Source organism: Pelmatolapia mariae, linkage group LG22, assembly GCF_036321145.2.
Source record: "Pelmatolapia mariae isolate MD_Pm_ZW linkage group LG22, Pm_UMD_F_2, whole genome shotgun sequence".
In the NCBI taxonomy this organism is placed as follows: Eukaryota; Metazoa; Chordata; class Actinopteri; order Cichliformes; family Cichlidae; genus Pelmatolapia; species Pelmatolapia mariae.
Window position 1 is genome coordinate 25,363,925 of NC_086245.2, and position 24,290 is coordinate 25,388,214.

The following is a 24,290-nucleotide window of genomic DNA, read 5'->3' on the forward strand; positions in this document are numbered from 1 at the left end:
TCAAACAGGAGGTCTGACCCCCAAAATTCACCCTAAAATCATTGTTCAGTGTTGTGAACTTCATCAATTTTAGCTGTTAGTATTGCTGTATGAAATGTAGGCATCCCATATCTTAAAATTATAAAACTAAAAACAAAGAGGAGAAGCTGGAGAGGAAGAGGAGGAAAGAGAAACTGATTCAACGACAAAAATAAATACATACAAAATTTAGCGTTGATCTTTGTAACCTCAAAATCATGAATTGATTAATACACTGATGGGTTGGGTGTGCATTTTCACCCGAATCTGACATTGTGTTGCATTTTTGTTTTTTTAAATAAATGCCAATAGTTTCACACCGCAGCACCGTCACAAAGCAAAAAGGTTAACTCTTGAGGGAAATAACAGCGATGCACAATGGCTGCGAGTTCCCCATCTTTGTATTCACACAGCAGCAGGATCAATCCTGTTTCCCCTTTCCCACCATGCAATGCACTGGGAATGGGAGGGGGGGGGGCACAACCTTCAATAGCCAATTTAAAAAAAAAGAAAAAAAAAATCACTGCATGCAGCATGCGCTCCCTGCGTGCACAGCCGAGTGGGGGGAAGGGACGAGGGCCATGTAATGTCACACAGTGGTGCCACAGAAACAGGGCTGCTTGGGAAACTGAAAACAAGTTTGCTCAAAAAAAAAAAACAAAACAAAAAAAACTAATCGTCACACGCATTGCAGCAGTGAATTTCTAGAGCTGCCCACTGGTACCAGACAATGAATAGACGTTAACCTGCTGGATAGTAGTGTCAATAAAGCAGGTAACCATCACATCATTTGACCAGCCCGCAACACGCTTTATCCACGAACCAACACAAGAAAAAAAACTGAGTTTTTCCTGCTGCCAAGATTGCCGGGCAGAGACACTTGGACATCTATAAACTTCCGGCTTAATTCAGCTTATTACCAGTTAAGAGACTCTTGTTAACACGACCTTTAAACTACATTTGAGATTTGAAAAGGAAAATTTCAAGAATTTATTAAATTACACAAAAGACCAAGCAATTTTCAGACCATATTTCTGTCAGCCCCTACAAAGCACTTATGTCTGACAGCTGAAATTTGTAGGTATTTGTCTACAAAGGGTGACGGTCTATGTAGACTGACTGAACTATTGTAATGGTTTTTAAACACTTTGTATATCAGAACCTCGTCTCCTCCAAAGCCGACTCAATGATCAACAGCAGCACAAGCAGAAGATGGTTGTCTCCAGTGTTGTTGACAGTAAGCAGCTCCAGCATCTAGAAGGACGACTCACAGCCCTGCTAGCAACTGCATGTCCGTATGTGCAGCCTCCTCTAATTTGTACAAACACTATCATTTTAAACTCAACTGAAGTAAATTGAAGTAACCTGAAGCCAGCAAGATTTAGCAAGTTTATACTTTAATTTCATAATTCTAAAAACAGCTGTGATCCAAACGCGTTTCCTCCTGTATTTTATTTTTCCACCAACAGTGTGTAAGAGCTCTGTGAGAAAACTCATGAACATTTTAACCCAGAATGAATCTGTTTAGGAAAAGGCATTTTAAAGTTGAATTCATTTAAAACATCTTTTAAATGGAAATGGCTTCCAAAGTTCAAAAAGTGACCCATGAGTACAACAGGACTCGCTTGAATCATTTAAATAGAGACCTTCTGTTAATCTGTGTCAGCGCCTCAGGTCTCTGTGCTCTTTTCTTTAACTGCCTGTCAACACAAAGACACAGGAAAGGTCAGAGCGAAAAGGAAAATTCCTAGAAGCTGATGTCACATGTCAGTGTGAATTTGTGAAAGGCAGTTTTATTCACCAGTGGAAAAAATAAAGCTTAAAGTAACCAAGTAATTAAGTAACTCACTTTATGTAATTACTATAATCAGACTGCTCATCTCTTTTTTGAAGAAAACAACAAAACTTCAAACACTGCTTTTAAAGATAGTTATACTGGATTTCACTTGGAAGATGTTTTTATGTAAAACAAAGTTCAGTAATAAATATATTTCACACAATCATAAAGAGGCAAAAAAAGCTAAATAAATACTGTTGTTATCATTTTTAGAAAGTGTCTGTTTTAAACTTCCAAACACTTGATTACCAGTCCAGAATTGCAGCACACCCCATTGCAACACTTCAGGCAGGAGCAGACGTCAGGACATAAGGTTAAGCATGTGCACGTACACACACAAAACCTTCCTTTACTAAGACATGACTTAGAGGCCACAATGTGAAGTGCAAAAAAAAAAAAAGCTGTCTCAGCTACAGCAGAGGTCCTTTTTTCTTCAAACAGGCTGTTACACCAGGCAGCTTTCATGCATCAGTCATCCTTCAGTGAGTAAACTAACTTCAGCATGTGCTGGAGTTAAATTAGGAAACTAGAGGAAGATCAGCAGAGTTACTCCACTTATGAAAGCCTAACCAGCCAGCATCAGCACTAAGCCACTTTGGTATGTTCGGGCTGGATAATCTGAGGAATAACTGATCCTAACATTCCCAGCAATCCTTGGAAAGCCATCTGGCAGACAAAGGTCCTTCTATGTAAATCACAAACACCTACTCTTATCTTTTGAGAAAACGCTCTGCATATCTTGTTCACAAAGTTTCTCCCTCCCCTCTTTGTTCCCACCATTGCTCTCTCTCTCCCCTCCTCTCGCCATTCTCAACACCTCACCCTCGCCCCCACCCCCACCGGCCGCTGCTCCGCCCTCTTGTGGCAACCCCCGTTGGCTCGCTGCCACGAACACAACATGCACACGGACACTCCTGCCGATGTTTTGAAACTCTGCCAGATACGACACGCGGAGGGCGGTGGCTGTAATCCAACGATCTGATTGGACAGCCCTGCTGAAGGAAAACAAACCCACAGTCAGCTGGCCTCCTTTGCATGGACAGCATGCGAGTGATTGTGATGCGCTTACTGGAGCAGTGAAGCTTAAAAAAATAAATAAATAAACTGAAGTAATGACACAGAGATGGGGCAGATAAAAGGAATAATCGCAACAATGCAATTATGAAACACAAGCCAGCAGAAAAGAGGAATTAAATGAAGAGAATGTAATGTGCAGTAGCGTTCTGACTAATAAACAACCCACACGCTCCATGAGCCTCAGCTTGTCACAGCCGGCTCTTCCCCTCTTTTTCTTAACATAAGGCTTCAACTGTTGTCTTGAAAGCTCATTTGCTGGAAAATATTCACAACGTATATAATAAATTCTGTGACTGCAGGTAAGCAGTATTTCACAGTTACTCTGAAAATGCTTTTTTTTTTTCGAAACACTACGGCCATCGTTAACAGGATTGCTGTCAGGCTGTCTGAAGTGGCAGTAAGACCTGAAGTGTGAGCTGCATCAAAAACTGGTGCACATGTTCCTCAAGCACAGAGCCATCACTCAAAAACTGAAGGAGCCATAGCAATCACCACAAATCAGGCAATAAGCTACTCTTACGTATGAAAGGCTAAGATATTGATACAGACTAACCCAAAACTACTAATATTATGAAGGAAGGATTAAGACGTATTTTTCTATTTTCTTTTACAGCTACAGCTTCCCTGCTACACATATTCTTAATATGAAACATTCAAATGACTGAAAGCAAGTCTTGTGTTATTCTGAATGTTTGTGGGGTTTTTTTCTTAAGTTCTCTTAATTTTTACAACTACTGTGTATATCAGCTTTTTTCTAACTTATTGGAAAAAGAAAGCACGTTAGTCACTGGTCAAATCCAGTTGGTACAGTACAAAGATTACTTCTTCATGTTAGCGTCGCTTCTGTTTTGGAGGCATGGAGGAGGACACTTAACATCTTTATGATTAATAAACGTTCTCTTTTATTGGAAGAGGAAACCTTTAATGTTGGAATGTGAGCCAGAGTAAGTAGCAAATGTGACTGGTTTGCCTTTTGTGTTGAACAACTTAGCGTTATCACACAGTGTTTCACTTGCACAAATGAGCAGTCTTTCAGAAAAAGCCGCTCATGGAGAACACATCCAAAAGTAACAACAAAGCACGCAAACTACCGCAACTGCATCAAACACCTGCTTAAAGCTTAAAGACTAAATAAAGTGAGGTGCACAAATTATGACTGGAAGCTGTGCAGTGTTACCCAAATAAAGTCAAATGTGTTAACAACACAATCCCACTGAGTGAGGTCAAATAATGGCCAATTAAAACCCCATTTGGACACAGCCACGGAGGAGGAAGTGGCAGGCTCCAGGTTTTGAATGGGTTTTAAATCCAGTTGTCAGAGAGAATGTGATAAATGCCTTCCTTTCTATCCATTAAATTTATATGGCCCAAAGTCCTCAAATGGACTTCAAAGTCAACACACACACACACACACACACACACACACACACACACACACACACACACTTCCCTTTAGCCTACATGAAACACAGTCACAACACACAGGAAACAAGGAATGCTTTCTAATTACTAGGCACATGTTGCACATTAAAACTCTGGAGTCCAACTTCATATAATCCAACTCTGGTGGCTGTGTGGAAACACACACACAGAAACACTAAAATCCTCTTCAGAGGATAACTACCTACAGATGGGAGATGCTCTTGGATGAAAATGCTGCTGCCACACTAGCACGGATACTTCGAGGAGTGATGAAAAGTAATCACTCGCTCCTCAACAGCAACAGCTGCTACATCACGCCGAGGAGACTTTCTGCATCTATAATGTTCATCGTCTCTGACACAGAACAGAGTGCTGATGAGAAAGACAGGAGTCGACAGAGGAAATACCCGGTGTGTGTGTGTGTGTGTGAGTGAGAGAGAGAGAGGGGGGAGAAAGAGAACCCAGGAGGTATAAACTCAAGTTACAGGAATTCCTCTGGCCTTGTATCAGCGTCAGTGTTGGGTTAGGTTTCCTTACAAACATTCTGTGCTAGCGAGCTCTGGGAGAGGGGGGAGTAGCGCTCAGGATCACAGAGCCGAGCATGCATGTGTTTTAAGTGATCACATTCCTCTGCAGAACATGACAATGGTTCAGTAAAGTTTAACAAATAACAAGATGAACTGTGGAAATGCCTGACAAACGCTCCTCGCCAGTACTGACTTTAACTCCTGACCCAAGTGGTCCCTGAGCAGATACGAGAGCACCGTCAAAGTAATTAGTTCAACTTCACCTCATCCTTACACCGCTGCACAATTTAGGTACTCACTGCCCAACATCCACTTTGTGCCTGCTCTCAGGCTGCTCCACCAACCCCCGAGACTATTTGGGCGTGTGCTGCTGAAAAACCACGCACGTGCACAACCACCCACGTAGCTATGGCGACAACAATTTAATTTGAAGCACAGGGTGACATTCTGTGGGATTATCATACCATTATCCCTCTCTCAGAAGGGGGATCCATATGTATTTGGGTATTGGAGGGTGACACCACAGCAAGCAGAGGGCACTCCTTCGATGTAATCCAATTTTCCATTTCTGCTTCACACTAACACATAGACGCAGCGTGGGACACTCTCTGCGCAGTCCAGATTAGGAGCAGGGGCATTTATGCTGCCAAAGTAGACCAACATATTCACTTAGCCGTCGTCTATAGTGAAGCAATACCAGCTCTCCAGCCAGAAGCATTAAGAGCAATTTAAAACTCAAGTTTTAAAGTTATATTTCTTTTAGAGGAAGAGAATAAAGTCGCAGAAAGCTTCAGCCATAAAAAAAAAGAACTCTGGATGACCACAGTTCATTAACCCAAGTTTCTCCACCATCTTCTTGACAAGAGGATAGCATACACAAAGTCACAAATTTAAATCTTTACATCCTCATTTCGCATTTTATTTTTCTTCTCATAAATCAATCAATATCAGCATGCTGCAGCACTTGAGAGTGAAAAGTTGATGGACATTACTGATGCAGTAACAGTGAAAGAGCAGAGCTGGTTAAAAAGCTTCACCCAAGATATGACATCCCAGGTAGAAAATATTTGTATTACCTGACAACACTGTGCATTCCTGACTGGTAACAAGATTGCGTTCTTCTAGTTGTGAAACAGCAATGTTGTACTTTTATTTGAGGTTTTCAGCCAGAACACTACAACTTGACAGTGCTGTGTCACTGGATATAATGCTGAGTCACTACTATTGCACTGTGATACTGCTGTTGCCACTGTTTGAGAAGATTCACACCTCAAATTAGACGGTGTGTCATCAGCGCCTGCAGCTAACTGGAAAAGGAGGATGGAAAATGCTCTTGATTTGCTCACACTCACAAGTGCTGCTGCCTGCAAACATGAATAAAATGATATTCCCTATTTTTTTACATTTTAAATGATAAATACATTTAAATAAAATGTTAATATTACCACATGTTTTCTTGAAATATCAATAATATCTGCAGTGCAGACCAGCTAACATTAGCCATTTGATGATTGATCAGTATCGTCATTTATAACAGCCGGTAGAAGTGAAGAAGAGTCGAGGGAAACACCCTTCAGCAATGTTGTGACAGTTGACGTTGCACAGTTTATCCACCAGAAGGTGCTCTTCAACTTCCTTATTGGACACATGCTTTTGGAACGCCACAAAGCGCCTTTTAAATTACAACCTACTCGGATCGACTGTTTTTCCATAACAATCGAGTACCACATGCATAATGTGCGTGGTCGTCATCATAGTAATGCAGCCGAGCGTCCTGTGATGTAATTAATATGTAACGCGAACGTGACAACAAAGGTGGACGTCAAGGCGATGATATATCTGCTGCTCAGTCTGTAGCTTTTCGTCACTGTGGTGTTGTTTTTGTAGCCATTTCCCTTGTTGCCAGATTTCAAAAAAGGCTGTTTTGATTTTTGTGAACAATTCTTAGCGAGTATGCATGGACCGGTCTATCACATCTTATACCACGTGGCCAGTTTCCTTTACGGCCTACAGAGCTTTGTCTCCCATCCACAACTCTTCACTGGCAATTCCACCAGTTGGAAATCAATCAAATCAAAGCTGTAGCCAAATTACCTTAAACGAGTTATCTGTAGATTAAACCAGTAGGGTAAATATGCAAACGGCAAGAAAACTCAAGCCAGAGCAAATTAACATTCATTATACGGATTCTTTAAACGGGGAGAGGGGTGGCTTTCTCCATTACAGCTAATGAGGTTAAACATGAGTGCGGGTTTCAGCACGTCTCTCCAAAACCATCACATCTTTCCTTACAACACTTGAAGAGGCTGAAAAACCTGATCATGCACAGAGTATCAACAGACAGGATTCCCACTGCACGTCAGCAGCTGCCAGTACAAACAGTCGAAATAAGAAGCATCAGCTGCTGACAATTAACACCAAACCTTTACACGTCTGCAGACTGCACTGCATCATTTCTTTTAGTGTTTCTCCAAACCAAACCGCTGCCCGAACCAGTGTGCTTCAGAATGTTTTCTGGGGGAGTTTGGAAGTTCAGCACATATTATCAAAAGTCCTTCTGGAGGCAAGTTTTGCCTCTTCATGGCCATCTTGAATCTCAGAACAGCTCAAAACAGTACCTCAGTGGGCTTGCTTAACTCTTCAGATGGAACAGCTCCTAGAAAAACTCTTGAGGGCCCTCGCAGACCAAGCCAGCCTCGAAGAACTAGCCCAGACAAAAGCCGCACATAACACCTCTCAACTTCTGCTAAGAGTTACACCTGAATACACACAGAGCCTACAGCTGATGGCCAGCTGAACGCCAGACAAACATGAATATCTGGACTTACGTGAGAGGGAGCAACTAGTCAGAATATATTCTGCAGACGGACAAGCAGAAAACCTTTATTGCTCTAGTACATGTCTATTTATAAAGGATACTAAAAGGATAATTCAAATAAAGAGCCCCATGATCAGTAACTAGCTCCCATGATCCACACAATTACAGTACATAAACATCTGATTAAAACGTTGCTGTATAAGAGTATTAAGAGGCCTTTTCATTCTCACACCCAGAACTGTACGAGACTATATGTGGTATATGACGAAGCTATACTGACTCACTTTGCACAAGTGAAGCCGTAAATGTCAGTAACTGGATGACAGAAAAAAGAGATGTGAAATTTATCACTTCAGCGATTACATCAAATTATCTCCTATTGATACTTTGCTGCCAGATATTGAAATCATGTTGTCACTCTTAAAAGGTTGCCCGACGTCCCGGAGCTAGCGATATCTCCGGTCGGGCGACCAAGATCTATCTCAGCCCCGCCCGTTGGGCCATTATATAGCCCGACGGGCGGGGCTGAGATAGATTTTGGTCGCCCGACCGGAGATATCGCTAGCTCCGGGACGTCAGGCTAGCGATTTTGCGAGCCCTGCAACTCTTAATAGATCAGCAATGATAATATGGAGCAAAGTAACCAATCCCCTACCTCAGACAACCTAAGAAATTGTCTTTCAAATAGGTTTCTGAAAAAACGTGTAAACTGTAAGGCAGACTAGTATACAGGATTTAGTAGAACACAAGAAACTGATTTTAATTTTGATGAATAATTACCAACTATAGAAAAGCTAAAATTGTTTCTCCCGTCAGTCAGAAAGACTAGGCAGTTGATGAAAGTTTAAGATATGATGGACACAGTCCTGGATGCTGGACAATGTCTCAGCTTTCTCAGTGCTTGTAGGCAAAGAAAGACTCGCCTGCTCCTGTGTCATTCCCTCCCCCAGGGCTGAAGCTGTGAGTAAGTGAATGGGAAATGAAGCCCTTACTGGAAAACTGAACCCACCTACTTACTGGCAGCGGACAGGGGGTATGTGGGGGTAGGGGTTATTTAAAAAAACAAAAACAAAAAAACAAACTTAAATTGGAAATTTGAACTGGGCTTTAGTGATTAGTTGGGTTACGTTTTTAACACTGCCCCGTTTACTTAAATTTCACACATTTTAACGAACACCGGGTAACTGAACCCCACTCACGCCAGTAAACAGCTAAAAGTAAAGCAAGAGGAAGCTGAGCTAAACAGCGCTAATGGTGGGGAGGCAAAGTCATTAAACTGAAAACTTTACTTGGGAGACATTACCTGTGTTGTTACATTATTGTTGGCAAAATAAAATGGCAACATTTGATTTTCCTAACATCTGTTTCAAACAGAGAGGGTTAAGGCTGTTTGTTCTCTTTTTTACCCTTCACAAGCCTCCGCCTTGTGGGAGCTTTAAGGCTGAGCACTTAACACACCCTGAGAAGTTTTTGAGCACTAATGACAGGCTTTCCCCTTAGGTATCTGGGGGTCCTCAGGCACTGCACGTAGAGGGTGAGCATTTTCAGGCTGTTTTTTCAATCATCTGTGACAGCCACCATTTCTCCCTGCTTGTCATGGATTTATTTCCTGTGACGCACTAACACACAGCACAGGAGCCTTCATCACCTCCGGCAAATTAAACTGGGCTAACCACCCTAATGCTCCAAAGGCACCAACAGCACAAATACAGCTGATACGTGCAGGTCATTGGCTCAAATTAGGCAAGCCGAGAACTGGGAAAACAGCCACACCCCTAACTTTAAGCCTTAGCAAATTCTAAATATCACCCCTCCTACATTTGTTATTAAGGGGTTAAACCACTCATAGAGACCAAACATGTGTTTTAAGCCAGACTGTAAACAGGTTTATATTTGCTCTAAAGGCATTTTAACATGAGACTCTATGAAGAGAGACTCATTTTTGGAGCTGGCGTCAAGTGGCCAATCAAGGAACTGCAGTTGTGTTTTTTTTGGCAGCTTCAGGGGTTGTCACTTGAAAACCAATAGCTAGCCCAACAAGGTGCAAACTGAACAAATTTTTCGTGTGTGACATGATGGTAGATTTGTGTGTGTTTTGCTCATAAAAAGGTTCATCTTGGAAACAATGGAAACAACAGTCCCCAATGCATTTCTGTTCTTATACTCACAATTGGGGGCCAATATCTGTATTGGCCGATACTGGCCTTATAGACCGATATTGACAAATAACCTTTACTGATGTTAGCGGCATCACATCAATCCCATATTAGTTAAAACTTGTCTCATGGCAAGTTCAAACCATAAAACAAGTCAATTACTTTTGTTATTTAACAAAAATCAGCAACAAATGATGACAAAAACAAAGTAAAAAGACATCACCATCACCTTCTGGCTGATGGTGATGACAATTTGCTTCAGTTTAGAACAAAGCAAATAGCCGTCTGGTCATGAAAGGGCACATTTTCATAAAGTCAAACCCTTTCTTTATTTCTCAGCGTTGTATTCTCAGGGTGCACAGCGAGCCTTAAGTCATTGCAAGGTTCTGTTAACAATGAATGGCATCCTGCGGTGTCTGCAGCGTTTAACTGCTGGGACAAGGCTACACATGCTGCTGCAACTTAAAAGATTGATGTGCAACCCACGTCTGTTATTGGTTATGTGAAAAAGTTAGCTCTGCTTTAACATTTGCAGTCTATTATTCTCTTTGATTAAGTGACTTACTAGAATGCAGGTAAATGTACCAGGTGATATTCTGCACTGGTCTGCGTCTGCTGACCACTCTCGATCAACCGGTTTGCTGACCTGCTCGGGCAAAACTGCGTTTTGTTTCTAGAAGATGCGGCGAGAACTATTTGGAAGTAACTCAACAGAAACCAGAAGTGGGTCAAAAATGACATTCCAAGACCTCCTGCTGGTGCTATTTGTTATTCTTCCTGACCATATGACTCTACCAAGAAAAAGCTGTTTTCCTGTTTGACGGGCCTTTGTAGTTCTGCCCAGATCACACAGCGCACAAGGAGAGAATTCCAACTTGTCTTTCCCATTACCAGAGCAAAGGTAGATCTCCACAGAATGTCCAATGCCAAGAACTTCTAACAGTCAGAGAAACATGTGTGCACTTACTACAGGGGCCTCTGTCTGCCCTGAATGGATGGTGTGGTACAGATTAACCAGACTGTGTGCACACACAGAGCCTGTGTGTGTGTGTGTGTGTGTGTGTGTGTGTGTAAATCCAGCTTAACACACGTGCCTGTTCATCTCCAGGGAACTAGGTGAAGAGCCACTCAGCTCCCTTTGAATCCAAGGCCATATGGCCCCCCAGTATGACGCCATACTACATACATAATGCTATTACACTATAAGAGCATATGTGAACGTGTGCGTGAGACTAAAAACTAGCCAGTATCTAGAACTTACTGGTACTATGAATGAGTGTTTGTCCTCCCCAGTGCTGGACTTACCTCGCTGTCGTGGTGCTGGCAGTAGCTCATGCGATCCTGGAAGAGGGACAGCAGCGCGAAGTTGTTCTGCAGGGACTGGGCGAGGGACACGGACATCCCTGGCTGGCTGGCGTTGCTGTTAGCGTTGACCCTGCTCAGATGGAGGTTCTCTCCCAGGCGCTCGATGAAGTGGTCTTTGGTGAGTCGCACCCGCTGGTGTGCTCGCACGCAGTTATCACACAGGTACTCCTGGCAGTCAAGGCAGTGGGATGTGGCCAGGTTCTCCTCGTCGCAGGAGCTGCACTGAGGCTCTCCCAGGTGGTGCGAGTGCAACAGGCTTCCACGTGATGGATGACTGAAGCCAGAGGAGCCTCCACCCAGACCTCCCCGGGAGTGGTGGTGGTGGTGGTGATGGTGGCCATTCTTGTTCTGGATCTGCTCCTCTGAGCTCACCACCACATCCAGCAGGTTGCTGAAGAGGAAATTGGAGGAAGGCAGGGAGTCCACTCCGGCCTCTGAGATGGACACCTTCTGGTCGCAGGTGGGGCACCGCAGCTTCAGCGGGTCCCCGGGACTGCGCTGTCCCTCCAGGCACTGCCTGCAGAAGGCGTGCAGGCAGGGCAGAACGTGGAGCCTCTTGGTGGTTTGGCTGGAGGAAGACGAGGTGTGAGACGAAGACGATGAGGTAGAAGAGCTGGAGGAAATGGGAGCAGAAGAGCCGCACAGCTCCTTGCAGAGCGGGCACGTCTGCAGGTCCGAGTCGGGAAAAGAAGCCATCTGCAGCGTCACCAAAACTGGGCTCAGTTTACAACATGCGCGGCGACGAGGCTGAGATATTCATTTGGAGACACATCAGCCCGTTTGGGGTGTGTAGAAGATAATTCTCTCTCCACGTTAATGTGGTGTTTGAGGTAGATTCAACGATTTAAAAAATGAAAAAGGAAGAAAGATTTGCCACAAAAAAACAAAACAAGGAGGTAGCCACTTATTCAAAAAGTTACTCAAAACAGTTGTGAGATCAGATGAAAAATCAGAATACTTAAATCAGCTGTGTAAGGCGTTTTTTTTCTCTTTAGCAGAACCGACAGTCCTCCTTTTAAATACAGCATTCAGCAACAGACGACGCTGGTGCTTCCGTGGAGAAAAATAGTGCGATGCTGTTAGGGATAGCTCATAACATAAACCCGAAAATGGAAAGATACTGGGTCGGCTGGGGGACTCGGTCTCTCCTCCCCCACCAGCTCGGCAACATGACTACAGGACTGAGAGCTACAAAGCAGCACCCGGACGAGTAGCTACCTCAAATTTTTCCCTTTACTTCTCCGTTATCTCTAAGCCTCCAAATTCAGACCGGTGTGGCTGACCGTCGGGATCCGTTCAGGCGGCCAACGGTCGTATGGTTGTCGCAGCGCGAGCCTTGGACCGCGAGAGCTTAAATTATTCATCAAAGCAAGGGTATCATAGCGTGCCTCTGGTCACCGAGGGTTCACCAACAACCACAGCGAGCCTCCAACGAAGCCAAACCACAAGACAGCGCGTCTATCCCCAGTGTGGGAGAATTCACCGGCCCACCTTGTGAGGAGGCCCCCTTCCAGCTCACCTTTCCCCGCTGCTGGTCGCTCCCTCCGGGCTCTCTGCGTGGAGGAATGCGCAGGGTTTTCTCCCCGGCTCGGTGTATGGGGGTGGGTGTGGGAACGGTGGCTTACAACCAGGTGAAACTCGGTACAGCGACAGTTTGGACCTTTAATGTGCTGCTGCTGCTGGTTTTTCTTTTATTCTCGGATGAATTTTTTTTTTTTTAAAAAAGTCAAATTAAAAACAAGCTGTGCGCTCTCATGCGCGCGTGCTGCTGGGCTTACAGCTCCTCGAGCTGCTCTTATCGGACTGAGGAGGAGAAATGGAGCCAGCTACTTCCGCCCTAGGGGAGGAGAGAAGGGTGTGCGCCAAACGCACGCTCCCGATAGCTGGGGGTATGTGGTCACGTACGCGTGAGTGCGAATTTAAAGGGATTCGCTGTCATCAATTTACCTTCCATTCATAATATACTGCGCGTATATTTTATTATAAAAGAGTTTTGTTGTTGTTTTTAGTTTAGACTAGCTAATGGCTGCCGAAGTCGAGAATCTGGGCCTGAAAATGTCAATTTTACTGAGTAACCTCAATGGTGTTCTTGTACATCGCACGAAATATCACGATCCTCGTGTACTGACGATAACTGTAAGGTCTGGGGTTCGAACCCTGCCTGGTCCAAAATGTAATTCAAAATGTCCTCTGGTGAGATATTATCGCTGTGCAATAGTCCACATTTTTATATTGATCTGTTACCAAGTGAATACACTGTCAGTATTGCTGAAAACAATACCGATACTTTTAATTTACAAACCATCTTATGTAGGGGAGAGGAGTTTGTCATATTTTAAAGACCTCCAAATCACTGTGATTTTTAAGTTCAGCAATAATTAGTTAATACAGCAAAACAAACTAAACTTTTCGTGTATTTTTAAATTGTTTTTTGTGGGGGGAGGGGGATTTGAAATGTAAATGTGCCTGTCTCTTTGGGTCAGCTTCTCTTGTTTAACTGTGTTATAGGCTATATTGTGCATGTTTGAGATACTTTTTTTCACTTCCAAAATAATAATTAATTTCACACAATTCAGTGGGCTGCATACTGAACTTGGAGGACAGAAACAAAGCATTAATCATACCATGCTAGTGTTGAACCGACACCAATACCATCGATATTTTGATCAGTCTCTACAAGATACTGAACCCCGAGTTTCCCCTGACGCATCTCTGTATGTGGATGATGGATGGATGGATGTTTTACAGATGTAGTTACAGACTCTCTCGCCACCTCTACGCATGTGTGCATGTTTTTGGGTTGTTGTTTTTTTTAAACTTTAAAAAAAAAAACAACCCAAATCCATTAATCCATTGTATCAAACAAAGAATTTTCTGTTTTCTCTAAAATAACAGTAGATGGTCTGCTAAGCTAATGCCACAGGGTTCACCAACACAGGGGTGTGGCTAAAGTGGGCTAAAGGGTGGCATCCACCCTCAGTTTTGTCATGTCAAAGCAATCATGGGTGGAAATGATCAAAGTGAGAGAACATTGCTCTCAACTGTCCACGAAGCATGATGTGTTACACTGTTCCTCGAATAAGCTACTGCAGGCACAGCGGATGATTGCTCGTGGCGCTGACTGCAGAATCAGTGTATTCTTTAAAGCTGAAGAAGAAGAATTCCCTGTTTGTCAGATGACACGGGCCAAAGTGCAAAGGGTTGTTTTGAGAGACTGAAGAAGGCGCTCATTAAGACCACTGCTCTGAGTGAAAATGAGTCAGACAAACGGCCCTCTGTAAGGGTGCCATCCTGGAATGACACATGCACAGGCGCCCGTTTTCCTGCTCGCTGTATCATCTGACTCAGTGATCTCTTGACAGTGTTCACATAAAGTGCCATCTCTACAGATATTCATAGTCCACAGACACGTGAGGGCTTATTTTGATTCTCTCATTGTTGAAGACATATCTCCTTATTACTTGAGCGTCTCTCAAAATGAAGCTCTAGAAAGGCAGTGAAGCTTGTGGGTTGAAAAGTGATTTCACCATCACATACTGACATATTGTAAGAAACCGAGGGGTTAGTAAAGGGACCATTAAAGGCTGTATTGTACTCCACTTGCCTTTTTAAATGGCAGCATTTGTCTCATGGCTGACCGCACCTTAACACAATACTTCCCCCTGGTGGGTATGAAGCTCTGCCACACCTTCACAGTGCTGTTTAATCACTGCAGAGTAGACACACATGCAGTGGACGTCAGCATGTAAAGAATGACCCATCTGGACAGTCTTGATGCATGCTCAACCATCCAGGTAAGGAAATCCCAGAAAGTTGATTCTGTTCATCTGGATGAAGAGTTTTCAGTGGGAGAAACCTTTCGTCACAGTCTCAGCTGACTGCAGGTTTTACCCACCTTATAAACAGTACATTTGCATAATAACTGAAACGAGCACCACTGAATGAACAATGAGCTGTGAGGTCAGTTTCTTGATCATTTATAGGCAAATTGTCTTGACCATTGATCACTGGCCATGAGTACCATTGAAGAAGTGGAAAAAAGGGCTCTGTTATCCTGCCCAGAAACACCAAGTCATTGGTTCAGGTATGTGATGACACCTGGGTGAAAATCAAATCTCAAGACATACCACAGTTCACTGATCACAGTAACTCGGTGGACCACAGCATTAAGATCATGAGGAAGGATATGAAAAATGACACGGGTAGCCTTCTTAGACTGTGAGACTTCCATCAGTAATAGGGGAACATTTAAAATCATCTACTGGAGCTCAAACTGGGTGTCATCAGGACGCTACAACACAGAGCAAACACCATCCCCACAGAAACAGCGGCCAAATGTATATTATACATTTGTTTTGTATAATATTAAAAGAGGAGGACAACTGCTTCCTGAGCAAAAACCTTTAGTGCTCCTTTATGTGTCAGGAGTATCAGAACAGCTGAGAAACATTCTCTCTAAACACCGGTCTCTGTGGCTTTCAAACCCGCGTGTCAGCAAATGTGTTTATTTTATGGTCTGCTCATTTCAAAGTTCGCCATCTAGTGGCTGAATAGCGGAAACACCACGTAAGGGCTACAGCAGGGCTTTTACTCCAAGCACTGAAGGGAAAGTCAAGTCTATGAGCTCTGGATAGAAGCAACTAAATTACATTAAATTATTTAGCTGTTCTGCCACAAAGTAAAAAAATCAAATAAAAATCTCACCACATGGTATGCAACAACTTTTATTGTCAATCAGCACTTTGATATTTTTGTGACAGAACTACTGGCCTTAAATTAACAATTAACATTTCAACCCATGCTGCAAAGACTCTGCAACAAATGTTAAATCCACCTTTCTGTCACGCACGATCAGACATGTCAGTCAGCCAGTGTTGTGTTTTTTAACCAACACACCGCGTCAAATGCTTCACGCCTCAACTGATGTTCCAGTAATCAAGCTCCTCAAACATGTCGCAGTCACAGATAACTGATTTTTTCCTTTCATGAGGAACCCGTCTGCTACTACAGGGACCATAAAATGAGACCCGTACAGTGAGCGATGCTGGCTGCGAGAAGAAGAGGAAAACATGCCTGAAAGAATTTAGAATAGGAAAGTTGTCTGGAACAGAAATTATAAGTAATGTTGTGTATTGTGAAGTGGCCAGAATCTGGGATTCCAGTAACGCTGTATTTACCCGCTACACCGTCGCTGGAAGAGAAATGTTAAAGACTGCAGGGAAGCAACTGTGGTCAAATCCAACTGTGACATTGCACGCACGCACGCACGCACGCACGCACATACATACATACATACACACACACATACACACACACATACACACACACACACACATATATATATACACACACATATATACCCACACATATATACCCACACATATATACCCACACATATATACCCACACATATATACCCACACATATATACCCACATATATATACCCACATATATATACCCACATATATATACCCACATATATATACCCACATATATATACCCACATATATATACCCACATATATATACCCACATATATATATATACACACACATACAGAAAGACAATGGCATAATGTAAAAGCCAAGAGTAATACTTTCTTTATGAAAATCACTTTTTAGAGAAATGTCCTTTCTCATTGAAGGAAGAAAAAAAAAGCCTTTTTTTTTTTTAAAGTAGAACCTTTTTTTTTTTTTTTAATATATATATAGATACATAAAAACTTCATACAAAGAAAATGTAAATCACAGCTCCTTAACTGGCAACAATTGAGGTTTTGACATTAATATAACAACATAATACTGTCAAAGACTAAACACCATTATAAATATATACCTATTTACACTCAGATGTTATTTACAATGAAGTAAACACAATCGTGCAACAACACACGCTGGACTCTGTTCCTAAACAGACTTTTTGGTTTCAAAGAGTCAATCTCACAAACAGATTGACAAATCAGCTAAAAGAACTCAGGAAACAGCCTCTTAACATATTTGAAAACTACTCTGAACCAAAAAAAATAAAGATAGAAAGAAAGAAAGAAAAGAATAGTAGTTTTTGGTCTTTGTGTTTTTCTGCTCCTCAGTTCAAGTCAATTGAAACATGACCAAGAAATATGCAATCTTTCATATTCCTGATTTCATTGGTTGTTTTCCTGAGAGTCAGCGGCTGTTGAGCACAAGCAGTTTCTAAAGGAAAGAGAAGGAGTAGTTCTGTAGACAGCAAAGAAATAAACAGCTGGTGGTTTAGTGTGTCCACACCTCGTGGGCCCACAGATGATTGTGGCGGAGCCAGCGGCGGGCAGAGGGAACGTCCAGCATGAACACTTGTTCTTGTTCCGAGTTGACTGCTGTGTAATGGACTATTAGTTTGGGCTGAGGGATACAAGCTGCAGAGAGGAGGCGGCTGCCAGCAGAGAGGTACTCGCTCTCACAGCTTTGAGTCCTGGAAGAGGAGAAAGCACGAGCATCACGTACCACTGCAGTCAAATCTTTACACACACTCACCATGGACAATCGTTTTTTATAATTTTGAATGCAAAGAGTTCTTCATTTCTGGGTGAAATTATCACATATCAAAGTTAATTGACATCAATCCAGCCCCCCCCCCCCCCAATGCCAATATTTCACTGATACCATCTGAACAGGCTCCTTATACACAAAAACACAATTTACCTTTTCAGAGTAATGGTGAGAGAAGCAGTGGGCTCTGATAGGTGGTGAATGACTGTTGCGTTGACAGTGATGAACATCTCGAAGGTGAGAGCCAGCTCCACCTCCCCCAGTCGACAGGGGACAATCAGTGTCATGAAACCAGGGGGAGCTGAGACTCCAGGGTAGTAGCCCACACTCAGAGAATCTAATGAACATGAACACAGCGAGCACACCTCAGAGTCTAATCTAATCCAAATCTTTGACCATCTTGTAAACGTTAGCTGAGACTGATCACACTCAACATCTGGTGCCGTAATAGAATCTGCAGCTGTTTCCTGCCTTCGACAACTCACATTTATGATGCAGTGATGTAAGTGTAGCAGTAAAAACCACAGTGTGGTACTCACGTCTGAAGACTTCCCGAGCCCGGAGCCAGAGGTTTTGCTTGCCCAGTTTCTGTAAAAGTATCCGAAGCACTGTGTGGTCAACAGCCAGGTTTTTAGAGAGCATAAAGTCCACCGTGTCTGAAGCCACAGGAAGTATCTGCCTGTCCACACACACTTGAAGGTGAGAGTTAAACAAAGGGCTGTACCTGGAGATATCCATCGAGTCTGGAAAAAACAGAAAAACCTCTTTATCAACTAAATTTTTCTCACAGCTCAGCATATATTAGCGCTAGCAAACACTGTACAAAATTAAACCAGCACTTTCTAATCAGAATGTAGCGGTTCAGTTAAACTTGTGGGATATTGATCTGGCCAGTTTAGTAGCAAAGCTGACTAACCTGATGTATCATTGTTTGTTTGTTTTTAACTTTAATTTCATCTCCTTTTAGGTTACTCACCACTTGACTCTTTAACTCCAGGAAGATTACAGAGAAGCTCCAGAGTGTCTCTGTGAGAGGTTTTTTCAGCCAGACGTATCAGCACACGAGTTCTACTCTCCAGATCGGCAGGCTCACATGGCCATGGGGACGAACTCAGGAACCACTTGTTTTCTGGATTAACAGATGTATAAACAAAATTTAAACAATTCAGCAAATAACTGGTTTCACAGTTCTACAACGTTACCTACAAGACTATGAAAGCTAACATTTCTCAGGGCAGCGAGACGACTATCACTTTTAAGGTTTCCACATAAAGTCTGAGGACATAAAACCAAATTTGCTTTTACTGATTTACAGTGAAAGGAACTTTAAGTTTGTGAGTGTTAAGAAAAGACATTAATGGAAACCTATTATTGAGTATTGTGCAAAGTCTTGAGTCATTTTTTACACTTTCCTCACAAGAAGTCAGACTCGTCTTTGTTACACAACTGATCCTGAGCAGCAGCTCTCAGCACTTTCTGATGATCATTCAAATCTTTCTTTTAGACATTGGTTGCTTTTCCCCTCATCTTCAGCGCAGTCCTTGCACCTGACCACTTTCTTGTTTGCAAAGCTACTTAACACTGACGTACAACTCATCCAAGCATAAAATGATTCATAATGGCCCATACATATCAGACAATTTCTGACATTGATTCTTCAGGCACTTTGTTTTTAGCCAGTCACAAAAACAAAAACAAAAGAAATCATGTTTTCATCTTAAGAGCTCAGAAAAAGAAGAAAACTTCAGTTCCGAAAAAGCCTCTTGGATCAAATGTCTTGACAAACTTAATGAAGTCTCCTTTTTTCCAAGCTCTTAAGACTACCATGAATGAGAAACTACACAGACATCATTTGTTCCCATTTCTTTATGCCAAAGATGATACAGTTTAGACAGGCGCAAAATAATATCCTTGGGAATCAGCTTGTTGACACAAACAGCTATTAGCTGTAAAGTTGACATATCTCAGCACCAGTTAAAAGTTGGCCCTTTAGATGACTTTGCTTTGCTAATGCAGAATAAATCGCATTTTTATTCAAGCTGTGAAACTCTGCGCTTATAAACCATGAAAATAAAACGCTGGTTACATTTTAAGCATGACGACATTAGCTAAATGAACATCGATCAGCTTCACGAGTCACTACCTCGGAGTGTGTTCAGAGCTCCCTCCACACTGCCACTCAGGAGGAAGAGCTCTGCAGCCACAGTGATCAGGCAGCATCGTGACGCTCCATCCTCGTTCCCAAACAGACCTTTCAGAGTTGAGAAGCCGACTTTTAAAACAGACAGCGTCTCGACCACCCTGCGACCCTGCATCAGTAAACATGACACAGACAAACAATGACATCCTAAATTCGAAGATGCTGCTCGGATGTGACATGGAGAGAGTGATGCGACCTGATTACCTTGGCCCACTGATGCGTTTTGTGGTACCGTAACATCAGAGAGACTCCAATTCTGCCTACGAAACTCCTCACCATGCTGTCCTCACTTTCATTCTGACACACTAAAGAAAATTTGAATGAATAAATAATTGAACAGCTATTTTTTTTCTCCAGATTGGAATCTGGAAGGTGCTAGTACACAGAACCACTCCAGGGGAAGAAAACTGATGTTTATCTCTACTTAGAGCTTTTACCTGTCTCAGCAAATACAGAAAAGGGCAGTGACAGCTTGTCTTTGCCCTCAGACAGGAGCGCGACAGCAATGCGACCGCTGATGCGCTCCACTTGGCTGGGGTGCTGGCTGGACTGGCAGATCCCTCTAAAAACCTCACCTATCCTCCTCCAGTCCTCTTGTTTCATACAAAGCTGACACAGACGACAAATGTACACACATGAGCACAACGCACCACCATCTTTACAGACAAAGCTGTCAAAAGATGTGAAGCTCTTACCTCCATTTCCACAATGGAATGGGCCAAATTCAGGTACTCTGGAAACGGTGCACCAGGGGAAACCCTTTAAGAGGGAAAATAAGAATTATAAGAGTTATGATTAACAAATGAAAACAATTGTGAACTTTGTGGCTCACTCACTTGTTGTTGCCGGACACCGAAGGCGAGTTTGGATGAATCATTTGCTGGAAAACAGGAGTGTTCCTTACACAGTCAAGGCAGTCCAAACTCAGCTCTAGTCCAGCGTTGGCCATCTGTAAGTATACAGACAGATAGTCTAAATTCTTCCAGAGGCACATAAAACAAATGAGCTAAACTCGGAGCATAATGAAAGGCAAACAACTGATACCTTGAAAGTGAGCTGCATGAGTTCAGGCACAAAGCCCATCAGACCCTTTTCTCTCACGCAGTTAAAAAGGGAGAGGAGGAACTCATGGCTGGGCTAAAAAGAAAACAAGTTCAGCGTCTAATCTCATGTCTGCATCAATCAGTTGTTTAGTTTTCTCCGCGGTTAATGTCAGGACTGCTACACTGACCACTATGTTGTGAGCCAAGCCAACACTGAGGACGGAGAAGACCTCGGACACCATGCCAGCTTTCAGCAGAGCCCAGAGGAGGGAGAAAAATATCGGCAAAGAGAAATACACTCCTGGTGGGTTTTTCTGGTAATATCCTGTAAACACAGCTCCTGAGGAGAACAGGAGTAGAGCAGGAGAGGAGAAAGGAGACCGATGACACAGCAAAGATGGGCAATCAGTTTAGCATGCAGCATGCACAAAGGCTGTGGGAGAGAAAGAGAAGTGGGAAGGAAAGGAAGGAAACTCACCTGCTTTCTGAAGGCACATTGGATTTTTGATGAATCTTGTCACGTTTTCAATACAAAACTAGCAAATGAAAAAGAAAGTGTGCAATTACAGCGATGTCACAGCAGAGGGTGATGTTGGCCCTGCAATCTCCAACAATTCAATTTGATTTTTTAAATTCAAGATTAAAAACATAAAATTTACACAATACACAAACAATTTACTGTCTTTGGTGAAATCAAGAAAAATAAATAAATAAATAAAGTAAAAATCAGAGTGTACCTTTTCATCCCCCTCCATAGGCAGATGTTGGAAGCGACACATTTTGAACCCACAGGTCAGTGATTCACTGAAGTACAGCCTGCAGTACTGAGCGTTTAGACAGCATCACACAGTCAAGTTATAGCAATGCAATTCACCCACAGTGCAAAACATATTTATTGTACAGAAGAACAAACTGTACATCTACAGTAACCACGGCGACATCAGTTTAATTCTTTTGGGAAACCTCAAGCTGAAACCGAATGATTGTTAGAGCAGACCGTGAAACTGAGGCCATTTCTGTTCATAGTTTAGAAAATGGAAATCGTGCTGTATTCAGCAAGGATTCATTAGTTTTAGAGACCACAAACTCATCGGTGAGTTGTTTACTGAGGTCAGAGATTTAAAGGTATTTGAGATTCATTTTCAAATGGCCACATCCATCTTTATATACAGACTATGGAAAGGACCCTTATATCTCCAGATATATATGACAGTAATTTCTTTATAAGTTTAAAATTAGTTGTCCCACTAGAACTTCTAAAACCAGTTCTGACTTTTCCAGATTTATTTCAGTTATATTCTATTAAATAACTGGAAAGTCCAATCTATGCTAACGCCACCGAACATGTATTTAAACTGAGCATTTTTTCAGTAGCAATATGGTAATATACAAAGGAACACTTACAGAACTTGATTTCAGGCGCCTAAAATCCATCATGTTTGCTGAGTTCGTGATCCATGCCCCTGCTTGGAGACCAGAAGAGCCAAAGAATAAAGTAATGCTGTACTGAGCACTCACATTGGCAATTAAGTTATAAAATGAGGAGTTATTAGTGAGAACAAGATAAACGTAACAGCAATTAAAGTTCATTGTCTGAGCCCTTTTCATTTTCCCTCACCGGTTCCCATGGACATGAGTGGGGGGATGTTTTGAAAGGAGTTCACCGTCTTGATGGGCTGGCTCCTGTTACAGAACATAAACAATATGATGATCGCGAGACTGAAAGATTAATGTGACAAATCAAAGATCAGGTCATGTGCACTAAGCAAACTGGTACCTTTCTGGGCCACTATTTACATGATTGTTGTTGGTATCAGATTGAACCTATTGGAGAAAAAAACAAAACAACACATGACAGATACACCATTGTGCATTTATTATATTTTAGAAGCAGGATAACGTATGAAACACCTATTCCTTTGAAAATAAAATTATTTAAATTCAGTATTTGATGTGTCACATCTTTAAACATTGTCGCTGTAATACATCAGACTCAGTGCTTTCTAAAATGCACAGAGAGGATTTATGCAGGAGAAGCCCTGTTAAAAGCCCTGCCATGTTTTTCTACAAAACCTCAGGGAAGCTAAAACCACTGACGTGCACGCTGCTCATTTCTCTCTCTCTCTAAATATATATATATATGATTGTGCAGAGGTGCAGAGGATCCATTACTTTACCACATGTTTGCTTTGCTTCTCAGTGGAGGTAGGGCATGTGTCGCTCTGTGTTCCAGTATGGGTGCTGCTAGAATGAGGTCTCCATGGCCTGCTGTTACTCTCCTCTATAGGATTGGAAGAAGAAAAAAAAACAATCACAAGTTAATCTCTGGACTACTGAAGTCTGTTCCAATCATAGAGGGGAACATTTTTTTTTACCATCCATATGTCAAAGTTTTGGGTCATTTGAAAATTTCAGGCCATTGTCTCCATTATAAGGGCCATTATCAAAGTTAGTTGAGTTAGGCATCTTAAAATTTCCACTTACTAACTAAAACGTCTGAGAAAATAACTTGAAATTTTGAACAAACGTCTGTACTGGACAAAATATAATCACATTTACCACATTTCATTTCTCACAAAAGGACCACAAGCTTTGAAACTCATGTAAGCAAATCAACTTACTGCACAATATTAACCACAAAAAAAAGAAAATCAATGCTTTTAAGCTTAATGGCGATAAACAACTTAGACATGTTGGTATTTTCATGTGAGACATCATAAGCAGTCAGTTAAATATAAAATGCAAAAAAATTTAATTTCCTTTTAAAAGCAGTGAGTTTCTCATTTAGGAGCTGTTGGGATTTTCAGTAAGCTCAGTAAAACCAGTTTACATGTCTCTCTAATCTTTGAATTAAAAACAGTTTGAGAATTTGGAGCAATGCAAGAACTAAGTAACTTAGTAATGTACTGCTGCAGAGGTGCCAAAGTGGATTTTAGCCACATAAAAGAATCAACCAGGACATTTTTATTGCTTTAACTGAAGTCGGACTGCTCTTTCCAGCAAGTAAGTGAAGCCATAAAACTCCAGACTCCAGCTGTTTATCTATATCTGTAAAAAACAAAAAAACACAAGCAGCTTTCTCGATTTCTTTCACAGCAACTAGGGCTGTGTGGTATGACCAAAATCTCATATCCTGATATAAGACATTTATCATCCCAACAATGATAAATATCACAAAGATTTTACATTTTCTGTGAATTTCGGGCAACTTGACTTGCGTGAAGTGGCTTCAGCTGGGCACCGATGCATTAAACTACATTTTAAGACACAAGTTGAAACAGCCACAGTTTTATTTGTGAGCATT

General features: G+C 42.1%; 1 protein-coding gene across 1 annotated transcript in view; it reads right to left on the bottom strand.

Moving 5' to 3' along the window:
- The window catches only part of trim71 (tripartite motif containing 71, E3 ubiquitin protein ligase), a 37,795-nt gene extending 23,847 nt beyond the window's left edge, over window positions 1–13,948 (bottom strand). Inside the window, exon 1 of the mRNA XM_065471212.1 lies at window positions 11,161–13,948. Within this exon, the coding sequence (XP_065327284.1) occupies window positions 11,161–11,916 (756 nt within the window). The 5' untranslated portion in view covers window positions 11,917–13,948. The remainder of the gene's footprint in view (window positions 1–11,160) is intronic.
- Window positions 13,949–24,290: the final 10,342 nt, after the last annotated feature.